The sequence below is a fragment of the Typha latifolia genome, chromosome 4 (assembly GCF_019914945.1).
Source record: "Typha latifolia isolate L0001 chromosome 4, TyphaL0001v2, whole genome shotgun sequence".
Lineage (NCBI taxonomy): Eukaryota > Viridiplantae > Streptophyta > Magnoliopsida > Poales > Typhaceae > Typha > Typha latifolia.
In genome coordinates this window covers 2,723,622-2,742,921 of record NC_133089.1, presented here as the reverse complement: position 1 = coordinate 2,742,921, position 19,300 = coordinate 2,723,622, and the positions used below count along the sequence as shown (strand labels likewise).

Below are 19,300 nucleotides of genomic sequence, written 5' to 3'. Positions count from 1 at the left end.
AAAGTTCTCCCATGGGCCATGGTCATGGCTGCGGATAGTGACTACTTTGGCAATTTGGCGTATTTTTTAACTTTGCAATTTGGGTTAATATTATTGTTATTATGTTAATTACCTTTTCTTTTTTCCATCAAAAGAATATTTACGTATTCAAAAAGATTTGAGTTAGAATAGACCACATTAATCGGGAGGAACGGGGGGGGATAAAATCATAGGAACAATATAACCATATCTAAATTTAAAATAAGTACAGAATTAATTACAGCTAGGCTGTTTCAACTAATGCCTATTTTCACGTAGATCTAATATATTCCACCTCAAAACTAAAGCTATACAGCTCTAATTTAGTAGAATCTCTGAAAACAAGCGATAAAATTAAGGAGTTCAGGTGTTATTATCCCATGCATTTTTCTTCTACTAATTCCACGTAGCAATATATTTCTTTAAAATAGTTTTATTTTCTCCGACGGTGCCTCGTGTCACGCCGCAGTTGACGGCTTCCAAGTTCTTCCCTGACCATTTACCAATCATTGGAAAAAAAAAAAGGAGAAAAATTTCAAGTAGTTCAAGTGTTCAATAAGACCAACCCATAACTCTGAGCAAATAAAATGCGTGACGCTTTAATATTTGCGACAATAATGGTCCCACTCGACAGTGTATCTTTTCTATATTACCACCATGTACTTATTTACTAATAACATTAAAAAAAAAAGACCTTCTCTGTGGGAGACTCTACAAATAATGGAGATTTGTGGCTTAGGGTCCAAGCTGCCTTATTCCCCGGGCCCCACTCCGGAGCCGGAGCTCTGTGGTTGGAAAGGCTGGGGAAAAGCTCGTGGGGCCCCAAGAGAAGAAGAAGAAAGAAGACCAGATGGTTCACTTCACATGCTTCTTTTGAAGAATTAGAATCTCTAGATTTCTCTAATCAAGAATTTAAAGGTATATTACTAAATTATTTTTGAAATATTTATAATAATAAAAAAACACCCTTATTGGAATTTAATATATAGAATTTATGCATCGTGATTAAGTCGTACTCATGACTTAGTTGTTGATCCATCTCAGATCTTGCGACAGGCATGTGGATATTTGAAATCGACCTCGAGGTACTGGTTGTGGGTTAGCTAGATGTGGACTTTACTGCCAAATGTGATTAACTATATGGAACATGGAAGGCCGCTTTAAGTTTTCTGGGTCAATTTTGATTCAATTATTTTTCTATGGTTCTATTATTATGAATGTGACTCCTAACAATGCTTCAATTTGACTAAAATGGCACACGTGGTAAAAGATTTTGTATTTAAGGTACGCGGCCTTGCACAAAAATGCAAAAGAAAATTTAAAAAAAAACTTGGTAAAAAGATTTTGTACTTTACTAGCCACAAATTGAAAGTATTTGCTAAAAAGAAATAGTAAAAATAGTAAAAATATACCCTTATATGTATGTATCTCTTATGTACATTTCATTGTAAATAATATATGCATGTACTAATGGCTCCCACAAATTGATCTCAGAAATTATCTAATTTTACCAAGAGTGTTTGAGATTTTAAGATTGAGCAACAGGGCTTTTAGTTTTTTTAGCCCATCCTTGTCACCTAGCTGTGGATCACAACATATGGTAGTATTGTCCCATTCCATTCATAAATGATATATAAAGAGAGGTCAGTTAGATGCATGACTGACTATGCTAATAATTTATATAAGAGATTGCAATAACAGTGAACAAATATATGGTAAGGAATATGGAAGAGATGACTGAAACAGAAGAGGCTTAGGAAACAAACATGAATTATTCTTCAAAAGTAAAAAATAAAAATAAAGTACCTGGTGAAGACCTCCAAGGAAACTTTTCCATAATTTGCTGCATGAGAACATAACAACTACTGACATGCATAAGGCTGGTCCAAAGATTAGATTCTTCACTCCTATTACCACTATCAGTCAGCCCCCTATCACAGAATACTCATTGCCAGTTTCACCAGTAGTCCATGGGGACTCAGAACATCACATCATATGCATTGCTGGAATGCCAAGTCTATTTTTCCATTACTGGAGGCTTTCTATAAAGAGCAGCTTCATAACTTCACTGTTCTCCAGATTGGCCAAGGAACATGTTGGGCATTGAGAGTGAGAATTTGGAGGTGATCAAACCCCTCAGCAGTGGAATTTTGGTTTGATTTCCTCCAATATCTCATCTTCATCTGCTTCAACATATCATGAAAACATTAGCAATTGTATTACATCAATTTTTCCATAACTGTTGTCTCATGGGACTCCAATGTGAGAATTTGAGACAATTGCATCCACTTTGATTCCATTCTGTGGATTTAACTTCCTCCGGTATCTCTCTTTCGACAGCTCATGTGGTTGCACACATGTACCTGAGTATTGAGGAAAGAGAAGAAATTCCGACCTAAGCCATGATTTATTCTATTCTCTAAACTTAGATTTCCTCAAAAATCCTTTTCTCATATCCTCAAAATGAAGCATGCAGGAGTACAGGACTGGAGAAACTGGACTGTTTGTTAAGTACTTGAATAAGTATCCCACATATATTGCTTCTTCTAAGATTTACACAACTGAATTCAAGGACTAATAGATGCACCTTCTCAACTTTCATGCCCACATTCAGTTTCTTTTTCTTACAGCAAAGAATTTTGTAGCATGACGAAGATTAAAAAGCATGGAATATCAATAGAAACAGCAATCCAAGAACAAGGAAATCAATATGTATTATTCATCACAGACAGATGAAATGATTTGTCACCATTGTGGATGAAAAAAGAAACTTTGATACATATACATTTGTGGTATATTACATTGTAACATATTTTAAGTTTTAAGAAGAGCTCTACTTCTGATTGGTGCTTCAATAACCTAATTATCCTCAAAAAATTTCTATCAATGTTTTGCCAAGGATATTTACTTGTACCGCTGTACAAAATGCAGAAGGGAAAACTGACGAACCACTGGTCTCTCTGCATCTCTATCAACTTGGGATTGTTCCTAATAAGATTGCATAAAGAGAATTGATATTACAAGAAATCCTTACCAATTGAATATTATGTTTTCCTCCCAACAGGACTCCAAATAATTGCAACTACAGCTTCAATTCAAGAAGTAAATGTGGCAACAAGAGTTTTTTAAAAAAAAAGACACATTTGGATTACTTATCTACATCTTAATCTGTCATTCTGCAATTACAGTGCTTGCAAATTATGACCATAATAGAAAGATAATGGCTAAACAACATGTCAATTATCAAAGCACTAAAGCCTTGGATAACCTAGTACGTTTGGGACCATTTCTCTTTACAAGCATATGTATGTTTGGGACCATTTCTCTTTACAAGCATATGGAGAAAAGTTTCATGAGGTAAATTATTCCTGCTATATCATCATTTAAGATGGATGATAGAAGGCTTGAAGCTAGTAAACATGGACTAGAAAGAAGAAATGCCTCAATAAATATTAAAGATCCATAGAAAATATGCTCAAGAAGAAGATGAGGCATCTTCAATTTAAATGGGGGAAAACTGTGACGATCAGTTATCAGAAGCTCATTTGAAGCAAAGTCATAGAGATAAGCTGATGAACAGTACAACTTAAGTGCAAAGAAGTAGTAGTGTTAGTGTCACGTAGAAGGGCGATGACCACTAGTATTGGTGTACAGAAAGAGATAAGTTCCTCTTGTGAATGATGATTCTGCTACAACTTACAACTACTATTGTTAACAACTGGCAGAAAACCTAGAGAACTTCTAAATCAACATAAGCTACCAATATAGGAAATCAGTAAATTAGCTAAAGCTAATGCATTATTAGCTTTATTAGCTAGATGAATTATATATGTTGAACTTTCCATTTTCTTTTCCCATGACTTGTTATTCTCAGGCATGTACCAACCAGGATGTGTCAAGCCCTGGTTGGTACGCTTGTGGCACACTATTTTTTTAGTAGATTTAGAAATTTTTGGGTCTTCGACAACTCAATGTTTGGTTTTTAATTTGAATATTATATATATATGTATAAGTCTTTTATTCTTAAATTATTTTTGTAAATGGCCTACTTTATTTAGGAGATAATAATAGCCAGATAGAAACATTATTTCTTATCTAATATAATTGAATACATTAATTAATTAATTATAATTTAATAATTATAACTGATATCTAATTGAACGTAGAATAATGCGAAGTATTAAAGATTTCATTTGCTAATAAGAATAATACGAGAATATTGCATCAAATAATGTTAATAATTTTCAAACTCATCCACTAATAGCATTGCTTGTTGTAAAGTTACACATCTTTATATAAATATAGATTTTTTAATTCTCCTATGATGTGATATAGATATTGAATATGCACGAAAACGACCTGCCCCGGAGCAAGCACACTATGGACATATGCAAATTGTGAATATGAGAGTATTGTGACTCTGATAGGTGTGATTGATATGATGATTATAATGATAGCGAACTCATATTATCCTATGAGCCCACGCTCTCCAATGTCTTGCTACTTATTGATTTAAGTCTTGTCCCTAATATATGTCTCATCCTCATTATTACCGCCACCAATCCCAAATTGAGTCTCATCATTATCAATTCTATCTAAACCATCTAAAGGATCAACTTGTTATAAAAATGATTCAGCTCGACTAGTAACTAGTTGTGAAAATCTAGCTCAACTAGTAGACTGTCATCCTCGTTCAATACCTAAATGACCACCACTAGCTCGACCTCTACATATTTGACTCCTTATCTAGCATTGATAAACTCGGCATAACATAAAGACGATCAAAATCGTAACTTGAATTATAACAACCCAACCCTAAATTTTTTTAAAAAATTAAAATAAAATTTAAAATTTTTGTTTTCAAAAAATTTGTGGCACCTAATAGCTCATGGCTCTCTTAATTTTTTTTTCTAATCTCCAGATTTGTGACACCTAATAGCGACTTGAGATATCGTGGTGTCATTTTAAGATGAAAATGAGGTGAGTTAAACGTGAGATGATATAGAAGATAACTTATGTAGAGTTGTAACGATATTTGATGTATTGGTATTCCATCATATTAGACGATGATTTGTATAATATAAATTGGATTATACTCATCTATTAGTTGCATTAGTTATTTCTTGATAATTTATCGTGGTCTGTTGTGGGTCTTGCCGATTATGTAGTGGTCTAGTATGATTATTATAAATTTGAATATTAATTTGTTAACATATTTATTTAGTTGATAGTATAATTTATCTTTGGGATGAATTATCTTGAATACAGGTTTATCTTTGTGCAACGGCCTCGTCCGTCATGTCAAGTGCGTCGCGCGTCATATGGGCACGTGGGAGTGCACGTGCTTGTCGGGCAAGAATGCTACATGAATATATCCCTATCTCCATGCTATAATTTCTTAGTAGTCCGAGTCTCTCATGCGTGCGTTGCAACTCATCTTTATACATCTGTCACTCTAGCCTCTTTACCAATAAATTTGTAAAGTCGAGAGTATCTCCCTCCTCATCAAACAATGGGTCCTACTCCACTTCATTATAGAATTCTCCTTGTATTGAAGGAAAAAAAAGCAGTGTTTAAGGGGTCAAAATCTCTCCTACTCTATTATAAAATTCTTTTCTACCGAAAAAAAATCATGTGTAAGGGGTTAAATCTTCCTTATCTCTCTTCTGATCTTCAATTATGAATTATAGACGTAACCTCATATCACGATGGACATACCAATTTCTCCGAATGTGCTTATGAAAGACGATTTTTGGTTTTAGTATGAACCAATACAAAAGTTGACCAACAAGCTTCTTAAGAATGAGGTCTCCACATGATATATATCATATTTGTCATATGATAAAAAAAATAGTCTCACAAAATATTTTAGGTTTACCACTCTAATGGATATATTTCAGACCAATGAATCTCATTTTGGATTAATAAAATCGTTTCAGACCTTACACGACCTGTAACAATCAGCACACACTCGTGCCGATTGGCACGGGGGTGTACCATTAGCACACCCTGTGCTAAGTATTATGCCACCATCGACACGGCAATTGTTGGCCTTCCTTGATTCTCACAGTTTAACTATAATTTAGTAATTATTGCTTGGATGCTAACAAACCTAATGTCAATAACATACTATTACTGGGATTTTCAGCTTTGTAGATTTAATAGGCAGATGTACAAACTACAAATTGGAGGCGAATGGCACTCATAGAGCTTAGAAAGGATCTTGTGAAGCAAACATGATTATCTTCCTTCACACAAATAAACATTTAATAGAAGCAAACAATCTCTGCAATTTCTTGCTACATGCAGAATATTATAATAGTGACAATGTGACATATAGAAATAGTGGTACAGTACTTAGATGTAAATCTTCATTCTTTCAACGTTTAATCAAGATGCTGATTTTAAAATTAACAGAAGTGAATCTGCAACTGCAGTATGTCTGGATGGTTCAGTTAAGCGAGGCAAAAGTCAGGACCTTGCTTGCACAGGACCATATTTTACAAGATAACATAGCTACATAAGCATATTTACCGAAATAAAGAATCAACATTAGAATAATTCACCTCTTGTACGTTCTGTTGAGGAAATAAAATAATGAAATTTGGGAAGAACATCATCTCAATTGAGCCTACTGTTCACATTCACATAGTGCAAAAGTAAGCATATAAAAGAATTAACTTACATAGTTACATCACACCTGCTTACCCCTTTCACCTTCTTATGGTACAGCTTGCACTGATGCTTTTCCCTTTCACCTAATTCATGAGCTGCCACAACTAATATGAGAACTCATGTCCCCGAAGTGATATGTACTTCTTTACCCAGATAGCAATATCCTCAACACAGGCCTGTGCCTGTGGTGTCTTGAGGAGCATGTCAAGTGTGGCAAACTCATGAACAGCATCCTTGTATTCAAGAACTGGTGCGTCAACATTCACTTTCCGGAGCTCTTCAGAATATGCGATTGCACGATCCCTCATCCAATCATGTTCTGCCACCACTATAAGAGTTGGAGGCATCCATTTCAACAGTGGACCCCTCCCAGGTACAAGTGGGTTAGCAGCAGGATGGTCTAAGCTGAACTCCTCCTCAGGTAAGAACAATTTCCAAGCTAGTGTACACATGGACTTGTCATAGAAGTAAGAGTTTGCTAGCTTTATTTCAGACTGTGTTGGTACACTTCCTATGAAGAAGGGATACATGAGAACTTGAGCAACAACCTTAACAGGCTCAATAAGCTTCCCAGCCTCAACTGCTTTCCGAGCAACAAAATCAGCAATATTAGCACCACAGCTCACCCCAAGGAGAACACATCTGTTAAAAACACAAGTGAAAAATAATTTAAATCCAATACTACTGCCTATAATATGATACTAAGTTTTCAGTAGATACCTGTGAAGGAGACTAAAACACCTAAACATACATCATGCCATTCAGTGAAATAAAAGGATGGGACAAAATACTGGAATCAGTTAAAAAAGACCACTTATCCTGAAGCAACCAGTGGAACATTGTCGCATGCCAATATCAGCATGCGTCCTGGGACAGAGTAACTGGTGATAATTAAGAGTGGAGATGCATGGAAATAGAGGAATGATGCCTGTAATATCTATATAGAAGCTCCTTCTTTGCTGATAGCCAGCACTCTCCCTCTTTACTTGGAAGCTAGGTGGCCCTCTCTCAGGGTTAGGCTTAGGTTTCCACTACTTAAGGAGATTAATCATTTAAATTTGGAGAATAAAAAAGTGATGGCAGATTAGTTTGTCCTCTTTCTCAGTCTTCTGTTTCACTCCTATTATCATCCTTATGTTCACTATGTTCTTTTTTTTCCACTCAAGATAGCTTTCTTTCTTTGTCCGTAACCAAGAAAAAAAGGTATCGTAACTTAAATCAACAAAAGCATGATTAAAACTCTATCTAGATCACACATTCATAGAGAGAAACAAATTTCCCATTACAATGAACTTGCCTCTCTAAAGGCCAAGTTTGAAAAAGGAAGCAACTTTAAATCCTTTCAAACTTCATACCTGGCCTAAACTGATTTAACTTCTTAAGCATACTTTAGCGCAATATTAGTCCAAGATTTCAAATAATTCCAACTTCTTGGACATCTTAATTCTTATCGACCTTTCACACAAATCACTCTCTTGAAGTAAATCATAGTTAAACCAAATTTCATAAATGAATAATTCAGTAGATACAGATAAAACCAAAACAAAAAAAGAAAGAGGGATCACCTTGAAGGATCTCCATGTGCCGCCAGCCACGGCTCCACTGCCGCCGCCCCAAACGCGTCAACCATATGCTCCCGCCCACTCTCCCCACCCCCTGAACTCACCATCGATTTCCCGCACTCCGCCAGATTCGCCTGCTTCCCCAACCAATGCAGCACCTTCACTCCATCCTCGAACGCCGCCGGGTACCGGCTCTCCGGCGCCAACCTATATCCAACCGCCACAACGATCGCATCCAAGACCTTCGCGATCCTCCTACAGAAGAAGTCATTCGCACTCGAGTTATTGCTCCCGGCGACGAACGCGCCGCCATGAAATTGGATCACTACGGGGAGCTTTCTTGCCACGTTAGCGGCGGCGGCGGCGGTGGAGGGGAGGTACCCGTCGTAGCTGTTGCGCCGAGGGTTTGAAGCGTTAGGTTTGAGGGGTTTGGGGGATTTGAGGGAGGGGTCGGGGAGGAAGAGGCGGAGGGAGAGGGAGGAGACGGGATCGATGTGAAGGTCCTTGGTGGCGACGCCGTCGGAGGAGAAGGACGGGTGGGAGGGGAAGACGGGGTCGTCGGGCCGATAGGTGATTCCCGCGCCGGATGAGGAGGAGGTGGTGGCGCCGCCGGGATCCGGCGACGGAGGGTGGTGGAGGAGGAGGGAGTTGAGGCGGTGCTTGAGGAGGAACTTGAAGAAGACGCTATAGAGCTTTACTGCTATGGTTGGCATCTCTCTCTCTCTCTCTCTCTCTCTCTCTCTCTGTGGAGCTTCGATTTCTGGGAAATTTGTAAATTTACACCATATGCTAAAGGAAATTTGTGGATCGAACGCTGCCTTTTCACTATTTCCAATTTGCTTCCTCTAATCCATGCCATTCTTTGATTCCATTCTTATTTTATTAAGAATCAGGGTTCAAACTGCAAGTTTCACTTAGTTTTCCCCCTTTGTTTTAATTTTGCTTGCCAAATGATGGGTATTTTTTTTAGTACAAATGGAGGGGAAATATCAGTCGTCATGATATTATGGAAGGTGGAAAATAGATGGTGCGAAACAAGATAATAGGTCAATAGTGGATGGTAAGAAATAGAACAATTCCGAAATTTAATTGTCAATTTATAATTCCTGAACTCTGCTGCTTCTTTTTTTTTTTCTAGCAGTATTCTGACTTACTGAGGGTTTGAAATAAAAATATGCCAACCCTTGATTCATACTAGTTGAGACTAAAATCCTGAATAATTATTTATCAGAGCAACAAGGAGACCAACTAGATTAGAACCACATCATACATGTAACATGAAACCTAATTGAGACACTCTAAGAAAAAAATATTCATTCATAAAGCATCAAACATTTATAATAGGCGAAGATCGACAAATAAATACTACTCCATTGGAACTCCAATAAACCATAACCAATTACAGAACAGGCAAATTGATGGAAGTTTAGCCAAAGTTTTAGACGGCATCAACCTTTACTGTGTGGGAAATTAATTTCTGCCCTTTTCCACTAATATAGCTGCTGAACAGCAAGGCGTATATATCTCCCGAGCCTTTTCAGATCTCTCATGTTTGGCATGCTTTCAAATACCTCCTATATACAGTTCAATCATGTACAATGTTCATGGATCCTCTAGGCGTTGATTCAATCAGCACAAGTCATAACAAGAGGTAAGCCGTGGTGTCTTTGAATTACCAAACAGAATGTTGCCCAGAAGCTTGGCAGACGATGTCATGGGTAACAGGCACAGCCTCAACTACTTGTAGTTCTCGAAGATGCCATTTCTTCTAGTCGCTTCCATATTGCCTCTCGTTGTGAATCCATTGTGTTTACCTTGGCTTCATCTTGTATAAACTTCGTCAAGCACTCCTCAAACAGCTCAGGATCACGATCAGAGAATATCTTGCGGACATTCAATGTGAGACTTTGCACAGCTTTATTCCAATGATTTGTATTTCGCTCCAATGCTGGGAAAATCAGAGGTAATATAACCTTGTAGTTTTGTTTGATTAAATTTTCAATATGATCATTGTTCCATAAGAACAATGCTCTCTCTGCCACCTGCAGAAATGCAGCAGAGTTATATACCATATATTTTAAAGAGCACTTAAAATGAAAAAAATTATGCGCATCAACAACAACTTCATGATCAAGCAGTGAAACCACTTTTTCAGTTTTATATCTTGATAGTAAACATCAAGTTTGTGCTTTTTATCACTAAATGAAAGATCTAAATTAATTAAAAATCAGTAAATTGGCAGAATGATCACCCATTATTATTATCAACAGATAGATGAGCTTCTACTTGATGAAATTTCTTCGTTCCCTTCACACTTGATTGTAGTTGTTTACCTGCTTAATATATTAATTTCCACACCTTAATTTAGTACTTACATAGTAGTTCGGATTCTTCTGAACTACCTAAATGAAAACCAGGAGCTTCCTACAGCTTGTAGACATGATCTTCTTTGAAAGTCCGTCACCACAGGACCCTTGAGATTGCCAAAGAACAACAACTACAATTGTGTTGATTGATTGCAACATTGCATGCATCAATAACTCACAGTTTGTTTCTATCTTATTAGAAGAGGACCATATGGAGTATCATGATTTCATGCTCCTCCTGTTGAGCTAACTAAACATGAAGGCAACAGGGCCTCTATTTCATCATCATTTCCAACAGTTTGGGGTAACTAAGAGTGTAACTCAAAGATGTGAAGGCCCCAAAGAATCCACAATTTTCATTACCATATATCAACCTGACATCAATCCTCTAGAGAGTGGTGCCAGATTAAATCAACCAACAGAGAGGAACTTGGAACAAAAGCTAAAGGCTCAGTTGGCAAGTAGAGTAATCTACCTTCTTAATTGTAGTTTAGGCTCATGCAACCTCAGACAAACCCTCCAAGAAGCCATAGATCCTGATGTAGGCAGTGTCATCTTTCTTAATTTTCATTATTAATTAGGTTCAGGTTTATTGATAATGTTCAATTTAGGGATTTTTAATCTCTAAGGTGTGATCATTTCTAGTTACATTATTAGTTAGTTTATTACTCTGTTTTAGACTTTTAGTCAATTTAAGATAAAAAGTTAGCCCATGATGTTAAGGTTGTTCACATCGCAGCAAATCAAAAGATCGATCAAGATTTAATTTATAAATGATTCTTAAACATTTTAGAGTATCCCCCTACCCTTCATTCTCTTTATACAAAACAATTACTCATTAAGATATTTGCACACTCAAATGCCTTAAGAATACTAGGAAGTATACTACTTATTCACTAAAAAGTTAAAACTCAACCTAACCCCATAGAACTCTAAGCTAACCAATGTGCACTATTTTAGGAAATTATTACTAAAGAAAAACAGGTAGAATCACAAATCCGAAAATCATAAAATAAAAAGGGAAAAACAAAAGTCTGATTCCAATTCCAAAAACCTCACCTAAATAAGACCAGAGACCAAAATTCACACATGCAATCAATTAATAAGAACAGAACTGATAACATTCGATTTAATAAAGAACTATACAATAAAACAGTTGCGTGGAGGAATGAAGCATATAAACAACCCATAATAGCCAGGACTAATGACTAGTTGTTTTCAATGTTTAGACAACAACATGGAGAAAATAGTCCTTGATGGACGAGAACTAGGTCCCAGTCCCAGTACTTTCTTTATCTTGTTCTATGCTTCAACAAGAAAGGAGCCAACTGATATTGCAAGTAGAACAAAGCAGTTCAGACCAAATACAGAAGAAAAAAAATGCAATCCTAGGTTGCAACTATCTACTTAATGTGGATCAATATTCAGTTAATTAGGAAACAACATACGTGACCGAAGAAGGGGAAGATGTATGATATGCCTGGCATTTAGAACAACTACAGCTGTGAACCTCATTAAATAAATTGTTTGAAAATCATCTGTCATCATAGAGGAAATGTTCCTAGAACATGGTTTAGTCAAAACACCATCTGTCAACATATAACAAAGATCCTGCTACAAGCATACCAGAGATATGTTTAAAATTGCAATAGTGTTAAAAGAACAGATAGCAAATAAAATGCTACTCTAATATAATATATTAGACAGTAAGGCATTTATTTATGTTGCACTGCATTTTTAAGATCTAAAAGTTCTGAGCAACACCAAAGGATGGCATTACGTAAAGTCGTAAAGAGAAAAATGTACCAAAAAGAATGAAGATAGAAATAGTAAAAAAAACTGCTTTTTGTCCTAAAAAAGAAAAGGGGTGAACTTTTCTACAAAAACTAGAGTCTACAATTCTCTTACCTGGAAGTGAGAACTATTCAAACATCGTGCAATCTGGCGGAAAAGTGGGACCATACATTTTTGGAATTCTGCAGGCTGAGTGGCTTCCAAGATCTCCTCTAACTCCCCCAAGAACATCACTTCCTTTGAGCTATTTGTAATGGGCCAATATTTCAACAAGCCCCTTATTACGGTATCAGCAAGCTTGCAGTCTTTCTCAACAAACTGAGTGATACAATAAGACAACTGCTGATGATACATGGGTATACACTTTGGCTTATGAAGTGGGATCAACACCCGAACAAGGAAGAATTTGTGCTCTTCCTTAAGTGGTAAAGCAAATCCATTTATTATACTGCCTAAAATTTCCAAGAATTCAGCAATACCATTGTGCTTTTCTGTTTCAAAGATAAACCTGTAAAAGATGTTGTTGATACTTTTCCTGATGAATGGCCTGTGAACCATAAATTTCCCATATATACGATGAAGTATCATCTTCAGATATTCCCGTTCTCTAGGGTCTTCAGAATCAAAGAGATCAAGAAGCCTAAGAAGGAAGGACTGATCGATGTATCTTTTGGCCAATTTCGCATCAGTCTCAGGAGATGAAACAAATCTCAAGAACAACTCATACACAATCTGTAGGTGAGACCATGCAGGGTCCATTACAGGTTCCTCCTCTTCTAAATCAAAGGATGCCAAGACCTTATTCTCCCGAGGTGGAGAAGTAAGGGTTCTAAACAAGTTTATGGATACCATTTTGGCGACCTCTTGCATAATAATTTCAGGAAACTTCCCACTAGCCGAAGTGATATAATCAACAAGCTCCAGCAATATTTGCCGCTTTATGTCCTTCTCCTTTGTATTCTTCATTGGATCGGTGAAGTCAAAGACCACACAACACAAATTCGACTTCCTGATGAACAGGTTTTGCTTCTCAGAGATGGGGACATCCTTAAAGCTTGGCAATGCTTCATAGGTAGAGGAGATGGAGTTACCATTCGAATAAACCGATATAGGTTGCTTACTGGCATTATTCATCCCCGAATTTATGACAGAGCGTGGTTGACTATTTGGGTTAACAACCCTGTTACTCGGCAAATCCCCGCTCCTTGAACTGGAAGAAGGATTTGTTGATGAAGGACCTGCCCCACCAATTGAATCCTTGTCTCCCGATTTTGACGGCTTCCTTGGAAGCCGCCCTAATATTTGCTTAATCATGCTACAACAAAGGCAACTTAATTTGAGGAGGCTTTCAGATTTGCTCGACGATCAAGCCTTGCAGGCTGCAAATGTTACCTCTGCTATTCCATTGCACTTCTGATAGATTTGTCAAAATCTATAGCCAAATCCAAATCAAAGAGAAGGAAACCCATCTCGTTAAAATGATTTGATCACAATTAATACGGACGTCAAAATAAGTATTTCGGACCTCTGATAACAACTAAAAGGCACACAGATCAGAGAAAAGAACGCCTGCCTAATCCTCCACGAGGGATTAGATCAGAGAAATTGGACGAGCAACCACCTTATATTCTCCTCACTCTTCTCCGTAGTCCGAGAAGACAATCCACGAAACAGAACCCATAAGCCAAATCTACACCAATCCGAGAAGGGAGAGGCAGAGATCACACTATAAATCGACCGAAATTTCCCTCTTTGCACAGAAATCAATAGCCCTTGAAACCAAATCAAGAAACCTAAACGATCGGGAGCCAATTTGGAACGGTCAAGGTAAAATCTTTCGGGTCAAAAATCTATGACGAAAAAGAAGACCGATCAAAGTCAAAGAACTAGCAAAAGCTAAAAAAAGACCTCTCTAAAAAAAAAAAAAATCTTTTCTCCCCGAAGAGATTGGGAATTCCACATCGAGAAGAATGGAAAAGGTTCCGATTAGATACCTCTGGATCGCTCCCTTCTCTTTCCTCCGTTCGATCATTCCAAGAAAGGGGAGAGAGGAAAGGGAAGATCTCCGCTTCGGTTTGCAAATAGAGCAGTCGAACCGAAGAAATCTATCTCACTCCATTTTATGTACATAAAAAGTCGTAAGAATAATTCCCGTAAAGAAAGTAGGGAAGTGGATAAAAATAGAAAATAGATGTAATCAGAGATATAGTACTTGCAAAATACCCCCTGTACCATACATATTTGCGAAACACTCCCGCGTTATTTCTTTTCTAGTCCATTTGGTCGGTTCCCCGGTTCGGCTAACCTCCCCGTTAGGGTTTAAGGGCGTCTTCTCCCAGAACAAACCAAAAGGCGTGGGAAAAAAGATGGCGTCGATCTCGAGATCCGCCGTCATCGCCGCCGTCAGATCGATTGCATTCCGATCCAAGGCCGTGCCCACCAAGCCCTCACCTTCCAAGAGAGCAGCGCCTCTCTTTCGCAGGTGAAGCAAACGCCTCAAAATTCTAGCTTTTTTGTTTTGTTTGGTTTACGTCTAACTCCTTAGAGATACCTTTCTCCAGATCGGTCGCGTCTTCTTTGGGAAGCGTCGAGTCCTTGATGCCACTCCACAGCGCCATTGCCTCTGCTCGTCTCAGATCGTTCATAGCCGTTGATTCCTCCTGCTGGAGCTGGCTCTCCCAAGGTAAATCATAAATGTTTATTCTTTCCCAAACCTTTTGTGTTGCAAAAGCTAAATGTCAGTGCCTTTTTGTGGCTTCCAATTGTTTTGTGAAGTTTGGGTGACCAGTTCTGGCTAAGAACTAAGAAATAATGGTGCTTTTTAGAAAAGAAACTGATTTCATAACTAAATATTGATTTATTTTTTTCAGAACTCTTATGCTGCAAAAACTGAAATTTGAAGCTTCTTTCTGGTCCTTAAACTTTAGAAGAATTTGTTTTTGAAGTCATGATGTGTTTCAAAAAGTTGCTGATATTATAGATAACGATTGTTTTTCTCAGCATTTAGTAATTACAAGTGGTGAAATTATCAAATGTACAATCTTTTGTTGCTTCTAATTGAAAGTCGGAACTTCATCTTTTGGTAATTCTGGTGATAGGTTTAAACAAGCGCATCTGACCATGGCTAGGAAGAGTGTGACAGCGAAGAGAAGACATTCCTTGTTGAATCATGATTGAATCCAAAACCACGTTAGATTAGCTTCTCTTATAATTTACAGGACCTGGTATGATATTCCACGGTCACGTGTTGAAGAAATTAAGAACAATTAGTTTATATCTTCAGCTCTGCTGAAGCTGTTTTTGAACTTGAAATTTCCTGATTTTGTTTCAGAGAATAATGAACCTAATTTGTATTTCATGAATCAAAGCAGGTTTCTTGTTCATAATATTGTGCTATATTTGTATGTCATACATATGCATTCATTATGTGGTGTCTATCCCCAATTTCCAGTTTGAACATACATTCTGTTAGACATTAGTGATGATGAAGTCCTAGGACTTTTTTCAGTATATGGCTGGTGAATTTTCATCAATATTTTTAACAAACATTTTTCAGTTGGTATATATCCACCTTGATTCATTCTTGATTACTAAGAAGGTTATATTGTATAGCCTATATAGAGTCGGGATGTCTGTTCTATATGACATCATGCATGTTAAACCTAACTTGCTTTCTACTTTATGATATAGGACGTGCTTTGCCTTTATGACCAAAGTCTGGTGACTCTTTGCGTGGGCTATAGATTTCTAGAGCTTCTACTTCATTTTCCTGAAAGAATAAGAGATCCTGAACCGTCTTTGAGGAGCTAAAATACAAAGTTATGTTCTTTGTTTCTAACTCTTGTAGCCTTCTTTTTATTTCCCTTGAGATGACATTTTGTGGTGGATGTTTATTTTGTAATCCTCTTATGTACTTCTGTTCCTTTACAAGCATTAATAGATAACTTGCTACGCAATTCTATGCAAGCAAATTTGAATTACAATTGATGATTTATACCTCTATGGTGTATATAGTAGTCTAAAATGATAATGTGTAAGCAGTTATATGCTAGGCTTACTAGTAGAATGGTATTCTATGGATCTACCTTGGATTTATGGATATGGTATACTTTTTCTTCTAAAGAAGTTACGTTACAAAGTTCCGGATCCAGGATTCTGTGTTCTAGAAATGTGACAAGGCATTGAGCCCCATCATAGGCTGGTAGGCTTTTTCATTGGCAGTTACATGCCTTATTGCAAGAAAAACTAATATTACTGTATGTGCAGCAAAATATTCTTGTTGGAACATGTATTAGGCAATATCTGCCTGTAAGACCAAATTCAGGTCAGATGGTTTAATTTCCTCTCTATTCTCTTGCCTCCCACTTGTCATGCAGTTCTCCTCCCTCCACTTCTCTTATCTTTTCCTTCTCTATATGAGACCACTGTGTCCTTCTCTTCTCTTTCTTCTATATGAGATCTAGGAGTCATTCTCTCCTGTTTTAAGTGCTTTAAGTTTTTTTGTTGCCAGATTTAGTGTAGTCCTGGGATTGTGTTGTCCAGCATACTTTTTGCATCAACTATACTTTTTGCCCTCAAACAAACCCTTGTTCTTCGCTCATAACTAACCGTGGAGCTTGGATACGGTTTCCTGATCAGGAGATCAAATTTTATTTCATTAGGCAGGATTTATGGATTTGAGGGAGGTCAAAATCAGAATCATGTCATAGCTCCAACTCTTATCCTCCATAATTATCTTATTTCATCTTACATATGGATACATTTGGCCTTCCCTAGATGTGCATATATCATCACTATCTGCTATGTGAATCATCAACAGGAAACCTACGCAGGTATAATTCGGCTTATATTCCGACAATGCTAGGACATCCCCTATTGCGGCCTTTTGGCACTCTAGAGAAACAATAGAGCTCACATCATTTGGTGATCCCTTCTCCTTGTTGCAGTAAAGATGATCCTCAGTATGTTGGTAGGAAGTAGCATCACTGTAGGTAGTATCTTTAGAAATTTGGCAGCCCTAAACAGACTAATCTATTTTGTGAGGTAAAAGGTTAACTTCTTTTCTTATCTGAATTGAATTTTATTCTTATTATATTACACAGAGGTTAAGTGATAAGGTGCAATTTTTCAACTTAAGTGAAAGTGAAAGTTCTGTGCTTCTTACCCACCAATGCTTGAAAGGTCAGTGTCCAACCTTTTCCTCTTATCTTTCTCAAATACATACCCCATCATTCTCCTTTCTTTTCCTTTTCGCAGCACTCCATGTTCAAACATGATGTTGAAAATTTTGGACTCATGCGTCACTGTGTTGTTTTGTCTCTTTCATATGCTATAGAAAAATGTATGATTCATTGCCTGTCATATTGCAATTGCGTATTCTATCAAACTTGATGAATAAAATGAATCACAAAAAGTAAGTTCAGGTTCTCTTCCACCTGAAATGAATGAAATTTGTAGAGTACAAATTAACCTTGGTTTGAGAAGCCATTCTATTCCTCCAGTTTGACTTGAAATGAATCAGTGATACTATTATTATGGGATATTTTTAACTTTTATGGATATATCAAGTCACTGAAGTCGGCTTGAAACTGCCAAAAAAGTAAAATGACCAAATATTTTTTTTAGCACAGATTAATTTTACTTTTGATGGGCCTCTTATCCTCTTTTATGTTCCTTGGCAAGGAACAAAGTAGTAAATAATTTTGAAATCTTATAAATTGGATTGTAGATAAAATAGGTACTCTGGACCTCAAACTGTGGAAAAGCTAAAGGAATAAGTTCCTAGAGGTTATAAACTCACATGTCAAGGCACATGGAGAACTCCTGGACAAGAACAAGGACAAGCTATTGTCCATCATAACCATGCCAATTGGCACACATTTCAGGTGACAATCGTGAACTCTTAATATTGAAACTTTTACTAGGGGATATGGTTTCTGTCATTTTACTCTACTGTGCTTCCAATTGGCTTCTTCTGCACACCATGTCCTCTATAAAGCTACTACTGTGTGAGATCTCTCAGTTCGGCAGCTCCCATGCAGAGAGACATCTCTTATTTCATATAGAAACTTTGGTGCAAAGAAGGGATGGTGTACAATATGAAGAGGAGGCAAGAGAGAGAAGCAAAAGTGGTGAAGCTGCAATGCAACAAGGGAAAGGCTTGCAAGTTTAAGAGAAGCTGCTTCACTGAAGAGGAGGATGCTGCTTCCTCTGCTATCCTCCTCTTAGCTTGTATTGTTTGTGATCCATCCTCCATTTAGATACTACCTCGTTAGCTCTACATATCAGTATATAAATTGATACTTCTTCTGCTTCATGGTTGATGGTTGATTATATTACTGTTGACTTCTTAGATATTAGTGAATTAGTACTTGTATTCTTTCTTTTCTCTTTTTTATTTTCTTGGGAAAAATTGGTCGAGCCCAATTATATTGTTGAAAAAGTCATTTGGAAATGGACTTGGCAATACCTTTCTTCTTCCTTACCCTGTGGTAACTTTATCTATGATGATCCAATGAAGAGATGTCATTATCTCTAGAATTTTTGCAAGATTAAATCCATCGTTTTTTATAAGCTTAAACTTGTAACTATATATGAAGATTACATGCATTGGAGCAGAAGTTTCTGAATTCAAATTTTGCAACACCTATCGATTCAATCTCAAACTTAGGCTACATCCAATTTCTATTAGATTAAACTTTTGTGGAATATGGTGAATTAACAATAACCGCACTCAGCCAGACCATACAATTGATAGTAAATAAGAGAAACAACTCCACATAAACTCTTATTTTTATGTTATTATCTTTGTATAGCATGGATCTGGTAATGGCTGGTAAAGCATGGGTAATATGAAACCCCTGCCCGGTTTTCAAAAGTTTATGC

The 19,300-nt window shown here is 37.0% G+C and overlaps 3 protein-coding genes across 11 annotated transcripts; 1 reads left to right on the top strand and 2 right to left on the bottom strand.

The window, feature by feature from the left end:
• Positions 1-1,483: 1,483 nt before the first annotated feature.
• On the bottom strand, positions 1,484-9,160 carry LOC140785965 (probable carboxylesterase 16). 4 transcript variants are annotated; one of them, XR_012108540.1, is made up of 3 exons: positions 8,259-9,103; positions 6,727-7,335; positions 1,484-2,381 (listed from the first exon to the last, which is right to left on the bottom strand). XR_012108540.1 is itself a non-coding variant. In XM_073134117.1 (2 exons), exons 1-2 carry the CDS (start codon positions 8,966-8,968, stop codon positions 6,798-6,800), a joined length of 1,248 nt encoding a protein of 415 aa, XP_072990218.1. In that variant the 5' UTR covers positions 8,969-9,113; the 3' UTR covers positions 6,571-6,797. The 4 variants fall into 4 exon arrangements, 1 of the variants encoding a protein (XP_072990218.1); XR_012108539.1 differs by lacking the exon at positions 1,484-2,381 and adding an exon at positions 2,692-3,006 and having other exon boundaries at positions 8,259-9,160; XR_012108538.1 differs by lacking the exon at positions 1,484-2,381 and adding an exon at positions 2,692-3,006 and having other exon boundaries at positions 6,704-7,335.
• A 394-nt stretch (positions 9,161-9,554) lies between these two features.
• LOC140787302 (serine/threonine protein phosphatase 2A 57 kDa regulatory subunit B' theta isoform-like) lies at positions 9,555-14,579 on the bottom strand. Of its 3 annotated transcripts, none has more exons than XM_073136163.1 (3): positions 14,410-14,579; positions 12,530-14,265; positions 9,555-10,297 (listed from the first exon to the last, which is right to left on the bottom strand). In XM_073136163.1, the coding sequence occupies exons 2-3, from the start codon at positions 13,727-13,729 to the stop codon at positions 9,989-9,991; spliced, it is 1,509 nt and encodes a 502-aa protein (XP_072992264.1). In that variant the 5' UTR covers positions 13,730-14,265; positions 14,410-14,579; the 3' UTR covers positions 9,555-9,988. The 3 variants fall into 3 exon arrangements, with proteins under 3 accessions (XP_072992264.1, XP_072992265.1, XP_072992266.1); XM_073136164.1 differs by having other exon boundaries at positions 12,530-14,208; positions 14,410-14,549; XM_073136165.1 differs by having other exon boundaries at positions 12,530-13,847; positions 14,410-14,539.
• Positions 14,580-14,690: 111 nt separating this feature from the next.
• LOC140787303 (uncharacterized) lies at positions 14,691-18,731 on the top strand. Of its 4 annotated transcripts, none has more exons than XR_012108812.1 (5): positions 14,691-14,897; positions 14,977-15,098; positions 16,106-17,596; positions 18,144-18,300; positions 18,457-18,731. XR_012108812.1 is itself a non-coding variant. In XM_073136166.1 (3 exons), exons 1-3 carry the CDS (start codon positions 14,782-14,784, stop codon positions 15,531-15,533), a joined length of 258 nt encoding a protein of 85 aa, XP_072992267.1. In that variant the 5' UTR covers positions 14,695-14,781; the 3' UTR covers positions 15,534-15,801. The 4 variants fall into 4 exon arrangements, 1 of the variants encoding a protein (XP_072992267.1); XR_012108810.1 differs by having other exon boundaries at positions 18,414-18,731; XR_012108811.1 differs by having other exon boundaries at positions 18,144-18,731.
• The last annotated feature ends 569 nt before the right edge of the window (positions 18,732-19,300 follow it).